Here is a 6,771-nt window from a genome sequence, read left to right on the forward strand (position 1 = left end):
AAAAAAAATTACTGAATACAAATTAAAAAAGAAAAGAAATGTACTCATTATCTTGCCCATGTAATTATAACTCCTCTACAGTATTTTCACAATAAAAAAAATATGTTGTAGAAAATATTAGAGAATTACTTAATTTGGGGCTGGAAATGTGGCTTAGGGGTAGAGTGCTTGCCTAGCATGAATGAAGCCCTGGGTTCAATTCCTCATATAAACAGAAAAAGCCAGAAATGGCTTTGTGGCTCAAGAGGTAGAGTGCTAGCCTTAAGCAAAAGAATTTGCTCAGGGACAGTCCCAGGCCCTGAGTTTAAGCCCCAGGTCTGGCCAAAAAAAAAAAAAAAAAAAAACCTAATTTCAATTTTATTATAGTTGAAAATGTTTTTTATAGAATAGGTAAACATAATTCACAAACTTTGTGTTCTAGATTTTTCTTTTTTATTACTTTATTTTATGATCTATTTCCAATGAATGTTCGTTTCTAATGAAAATTTTTTAAGATCAAAAAGGAAATCATAACCCAGATGTTTATATCTCTTATGGATCTATTATCTGTTAGAATTAGCTTTGTATTCTTTTACCCAGATAAGCTTGTTTGATCTCTATTTTGCTTTGCTGTTACTTAAAATGTCTTGATTTACTCAGAATCTTCTATGCCACTGAATCGAAGGAGCTCTGGCCGACAGGGAGGAGTTCATGAATTGTCTGCTTTTGAACAGCTTGTTGTAGAATTGGTACGACATGATGACAGCTGGCCTTTTTTGAAACTTGTTTCTAAAATCCAGGTAATAACATACCTTATAAAAATGTGTTTGTGGAGCTGGGATGGTGGCTCAGTGGTGGAGTGCTTGCCTTGCATGCATGAGGCCCTGGGTTCCATTCCTCAGTACCACATAAGCAGAAAAAGCCAGAAATGGTGCCGTGGCTCAAGTAGTAGAGTGCTAGCCTTGAGCTGAAGAGTTGAGGGACAGCGCCCAGCTGGGCCCAGAGTTCAGCTACCATGACCGACAAAAAAGAAATTGTGTTTGTATATAATAGCCTGATTTAGTCTATGACAACTTTGAAATTGTCAAAGCTTCTGTTATCCATTGTCTGTTTTTAAAAGTATACACTTAGAAGGTTGGTATTTGTACTGAAAAGTGTGTAGTTAGACAACATGATCTCTTCAGTCCCATCTAATCTTGTGACTGAGGCTTTATAAATGATGCTTTTTGATTGTTTTATGTAATAAATATATAGTTAATTCAGCTTGATACCATTAGTGATATTTCTCTTGTACCCAGCAGTGCTTCTCAAACTTCAGTGAACATGAGAATCATTTGGAGAGCTTGTTAAGTTAATTCTGACATTTCTGATTACAGGCTCACATCTGTGATCCTATCTACTAAGGAGGAGATCTGAGTGTCTCAGTTCAAAGCCAGTCCAGGCAGAAAAGTCCCCATGAGACTCTTAGCTCCAATACACCACTTAAAATCTGAAGTGAAGCTGTGACTCAAAGTGATAGAGCAACTAGCTTTGAGCAAAAGAGCTCAGAGACAGCTCCCAGAGTTTAAGCCTTGTTGCCCACTGCCGCCTTCCCTCCCCACCCCCCCAAAAAAAAAGATATTTCTGAGACCCGTTCTGGGGTTTTTGATATACTAGATCTAGATTGCTGGCCAACTTTTTTTTTTTTTTGGCCAGTCTTAGGGATTGAACTAAGGGCCTGGGCACTGTCTCTGAGCTTCTTTTTGCTCAAGACTAGCATTCTAGCTTTGAGCCACAGTGCCACTTGCAGCTCAGTTCTGGCTTTTTCTGTGTATGTGGTACCAAGTAATTGAATCCAGGGCTTAATGCATGCTAGGCAAGCACTCTACCACTGAGCCACATTCCCAGCCCCGCCACTTGCATTTCTGAGAAGGTATTAATATAAAATATAGGTGCTCTTAGCTAGCATGAATGGCCTAGCCATACTCAGGAATGCACAGTGCCTGCTGTCTACAGAGCTGTACTGGCAGTTGTAATGATGGTGCGGATGCAGAAGGACTGGACGTTGATTTGAGAAGAAAATATCAGGAATTAAAAAGTGTTTCATGGGGGCTGGGAAGGTGGCTCCGTTGTAGAGCGCTTGCCTTGCATGCATGAGGCCCTGGGTTCGATTCCTCAGCACCACATAAGCAAAAAAGAAAAAAGCTGGCAGTGGTGCTGTGGCTCAAGTGGTAGAGCACTAGCCTTGAGCTGAAAAGCTGAGGGACAGCGTTCAGGCCCAGAGTTCAGGCCCACGACCAGACCCAAAAAATAAAAATAAATAAATAAATAAAGCTTTTTTTTAAAAAAAAAGTGTTTCATGAACTAGCTATTAGGAGTGGTTGTTCAAAAAAGAATAACAGTTTCAGTGGTGAGAGGTGGAATAGGGCATTTTAGGAAAAGGGGGCTATAGATTAAACACCCAAAAATGAGAATGTGGGCACTAGTGGGTAGCTTGAAGTTAAAGCTCAGGCATGATTGTATTGTAAAGGACCTCATTTGTCCATGTAGTGAGGCTTTCTGAGTAAAAAAGTGATGTCAGAATTCTACTTTGCAATTTCTGAATTAAGAATTTAAAGGATTAGTTAATATTGAATAGTTTAGCAAAAAATGATAGAGCGCTGGCCTTGAGCAAAAAAACTCAAGGACAATGCCCAGGCTCTGAGTTCAAACCTCATGACTAATAAAAAGAAAAATCCTCATAGGTTGTTTTTGTTTTAAAAGTTTTATCACATGCATTCTGTTCCTTATTACAAACTCAGTAATGTTCATTTAAAATATATATATGAATGCATGCATTTTTTTTAGATGTATAAGTCCAAAAATTTCTCTACCTAGTGAAACCCAGGGATCTGCCTCAGCCTTCTGAGTTCTGGGATTACATCCAGTATTTTACAGCATTATAATGACTGAAATTTATGGAATAATAGCATTCAAAAGTTAATATTAAGTTGCTTTTCAAGTATAAAATCTTTATTACTTAACCTTGCATTTTCAATAAACTTTTTAAGTATGGCAAGATATAACTGGAATTATTTTACAGGTTCCGGACTACTACGACATCATTAAAAAACCTATTGCCTTAAATATAATTCGAGAAAAAGTGAACAAATGTGAATATAAATTAGCATGTAAGTAATTTGTTTTTTTTGATTTTTGTTGTTTAGGAGGTATAGAAGCTGATATGGAGTTAGTTTAGGTGGCATTCCCAGAATCCATAAAATGCTTATCCAGAAATGAAAGATGGTTTAGGACTGAATAAGTTAATATTCTGTAGAATCTGGTCTTATCAGCAAAGTGTTTTGAGCCTGGAGCTAATGCCTATAATACTAGCTACTCAGAGGCTGAGATCTGAGGATAGGCAGACAATCTGATACTTTCATCTCCTATTAACTGGCAGAATGCTGGAAATTGAGGAGGTGTGGTGGCTCAAGCAGTAGAAGCACCAGTCTTGATGGAAAAAACCAGGCCAGGATCATGAGGCCCTGAGTTAAAGCCCAAGTATTGGCACCCAAGAAAAGAAAGAAAAAGGAAGAAAGGAAGGGAGGGAGGGAGGAAGGAAGGAAGGAAAGGACAGACAAAAGGATTTTCTTGGGCTGGAGTGTGGTTTAGTGGTAGAGTGTTTGCCTTGCATGTATGAAGCCCTGTGTTCGATTCCTTAGTACCACATACACAGAAAAAGCCGGAAATGGCAATGTGGCTCAAGTGATAGAGTGCTAGCCTTGAGCAAAAAAAAAAAAGTAGTAGTTCAGGGACAGTGCTCAGGTCCAGAGTTCAAGCCCCAGGACTGACAAAAAAAATTTTAAAAAATAATAATAATAAAAGGATTTTCTTATAATTACATAGTATATAATTGTATATGTCCAATAAGAATTTTAAATTTTTATATTTAAACAATTATAAACACCAATTCTGTCTTCATTCTTTTTGAGGGGTGGGCTAACTTTAAAAAATAAACAAAAACGACTTTTGAATTTTCAGGGCTTCATGCTTCGTATGCAGGCACTTGACCAGTTGGACCTCACTCTTCCCATTTACACTTACTACTGTAGCTGGGATGATAGGTATATTCCACCAACACCTCGCTTTTTTTGTTGAGGTGATGCATTGCAAAGTTTTTTCCCCCAGGCTGGCCTGAAACTAAATTTTTCTGATCGTGGCAATCCATGACAAACATATACCACCACTGTTGGTTGGGACAGCGTCTCACAAACTTTTCCCCAATGAAAACATTTGAGGATAGTTTCAAACCACTATCGTCCCAATCCCCACCTCTAGAGTAGCATGGATTATAGGCATGAACCACTTGCTCGCCACTCTTTCTTTTAAAAAATGAAGGGAAGGGGAGAAGAGTTTCAATTTTCTTAATGAAGTTGGAAGATATACAGATTGTCTTTATGAAGTGTATTTTTTCATTCTAATCTTGTTTGTTCTTTTTCTTTCTAGCTGAGTTTATTGATGATATTGAGTTAATGTTTTCAAACTGCTTTGAGTACAACCCTCGTAACACAAGTGAAGCAAAAGCTGGAACTAGGCTTCAAGCATTTTTTCATGTTCAAGCTCAAAAGCTTGGACTCCATGTGGCACCGAGCAATGTGGACCAAGTTAGCATACCACCAACTGCCAAAAAGTCACGGATCTAATTTTGCCCTTCTAGAGTGTATGATGCCTTTGTGAAAAAAACAAATTGTTCATGAAAATGGAACCTTAAATCATGCTCTTAAGCAGACATTTATGCATAATGCAATAACAACTGATTGACCACATTGAGATGTGGCCTGCACTATATTCTCAACTTTGATATTAAGCACTCAGGAGAATGTAGGAAAGACTTCCTTTGCTACAGTTTTGTTTAGTATCTAATAAGTTTGATAGATGTATTGGATAATAGTACTGGTTTACAGAGGCTTTTGTACATTTTGAGATCAATTCATGTGTCCAGATACTTGGAAAATATTTTTTCAGCTATGATTTGACACTGAAATTTTTTTAGAAGTTGTAGTATTAAGGGGGATTTGTCTCTACAGACAAGTCCACTAGAGCACACACAGTTTAGAAACATGTTTCTGTGTCTTAAGAATCAGAAAGGATACATTGTTTCAACACTAGATATGAATGAGCCCGATTTTCTATTCTTGAAGTGCTATACCAGTGCTGGCTGGAGGTATTAAGTTGGAGTTTATTAACTAGATATTTATTTAGCATCCAGAGTAATTTGTGAATTTGTTTTATATTTATAAATTTATACTTGGAAAATGTTCTTTAATTTTTTAAACAATTTACTGTGTTTTTTGTTTATCTGGATAACTTTCTTAATGATCAATAAAAAATGGTATCACCTTCCCTTTCCCCTGGCAGTTTTATAGAACTGTATTAAGAGTTTTTATGTACAACTTTTTAAGTGTACAAATAAAAATAATGCTTTTTTTTTTCAAGTATTTGGCATTTCTGGAATTTTTACCCATGAAATCTATACTTCTGCTTTCGATATACCCAAGTCATAGGAAGGGATGCTGGCTAGTCTTGTCTCCAAGTATCCCCATACCCTGGAGAAGGTAGCTCTAAACGGTGGCATTCTTGCAGAGTCTCACTAACGGGAGGAAAGGCAAGGAATCCATGCATCCAGTTAAGAAGTACTGTGGAGGGCACTGGGAAAGTGGCTCATTGGTACAGTGCTTGCCTCGTGTGCATGAGGCAAAAGCTGGACTGGCGGGATGGCTCAAATAGTAGAGCACAGCCAAACAACCAAACCCAAGGTCCCAAATTCAGACCCTAGAACTGCTGGGGTCAGAGGGGGGTGGGGGAGGAAAGAAACATTCCACCAATCTAGACCACTTTTTGGAAGGAAATGAACAAATCAAGAATTTAAAAAAATATATTTGGAAATCCACAAAGAGAATCATAACTCCAAGTCTGAGTTGAACAACTTGGTAACATCTGGTAGAATAAAGTATGTTCAGAGTTCACATGTGTTAGAAATTCTAGCAGATCAAAGACTTAGTTTGAACTCTTTCCAAGTAGACCTAAGAACATCTGCCACTCCCCCCAAGCAGAAGGAGCTCTTGGTCTTTTTAAGTATGCATGTTATTTTGAAATTCCAAAGGCAAAATCTTTATTTTTGGCACTCCTTTTTAAATTTTTACATATATATGTGTATATATATATATATGTTTTGAAATACGCATAACATTACAGATAGACTAAAAGGAGCTAATTAACATTACCTCATATTTTTGTGATGAGAACACTCCAAATCTAATAGTGATTGTTGAGAATATAGTATTAACTTTAGTTACTACGTTGTACATTGAACTCTTAAATCTATTTCTTCTAATGGAAACTAACTATAGTTCTCATTTGCCTCAGGTTTTTTTTTTTATTTTGCCTTATATCCAAAAAAACTTGTTTTTTTTTAAGGATAACCAAAAGTTTATAAATCTTTTTAAAAATATAATTTTAGTGTTTTTTTGTGAAAATACTGTACAAAGGGGTTACGTGGGCAAGATAATGAGTACATTTCTTATCAAGCATTGTAGCCTCCTTTGTTTCCCCCTCCCATCCCTTCCCATTCTCCCCCCCCCAGTCAAATCTTCCCCCCCAATTTTAGTGTTATTAAGGTATTATATGGAGGGGTTACCATTTCATAGTCCAGTAATGAGTACTTTTTCTTTTTTTTTGGTCGGTCGTGGGGCTTGAACTCTGGGCCTGGGCACTGTCCCTCAGCTCTTCAGCTCAAGGCGAGCGCTCTACCACTTGAGCTACAGCACCACTTCC

The 6,771-nt window shown here is 37.4% G+C and overlaps 1 protein-coding gene across 1 annotated transcript in view; it reads left to right on the forward strand.

Annotated features, from left to right (window-relative positions):
• Baz1a (bromodomain adjacent to zinc finger domain, 1A) overlaps positions 1–5,432 on the forward strand; it is an 87,306-nt gene extending 81,874 nt beyond the window's left edge. The window contains exons 22-24 of the mRNA XM_013012243.1: positions 640–779; positions 3,041–3,128; positions 4,444–5,432. Coding sequence (XP_012867697.1) covers positions 640–779; positions 3,041–3,128; positions 4,444–4,640 — 425 coding nt within the window. The 3' untranslated portion in view covers positions 4,641–5,432. The remainder of the gene's footprint in view (positions 1–639; positions 780–3,040; positions 3,129–4,443) is intronic.
• The last annotated feature ends 1,339 nt before the right edge of the window (positions 5,433–6,771 follow it).

This window comes from Dipodomys ordii, unplaced genomic scaffold (genome assembly GCF_000151885.1).
Source record: "Dipodomys ordii isolate 6190 unplaced genomic scaffold, Dord_2.0 Scaffold16, whole genome shotgun sequence".
Classification (NCBI taxonomy): domain Eukaryota; kingdom Metazoa; phylum Chordata; class Mammalia; order Rodentia; family Heteromyidae; genus Dipodomys; species Dipodomys ordii.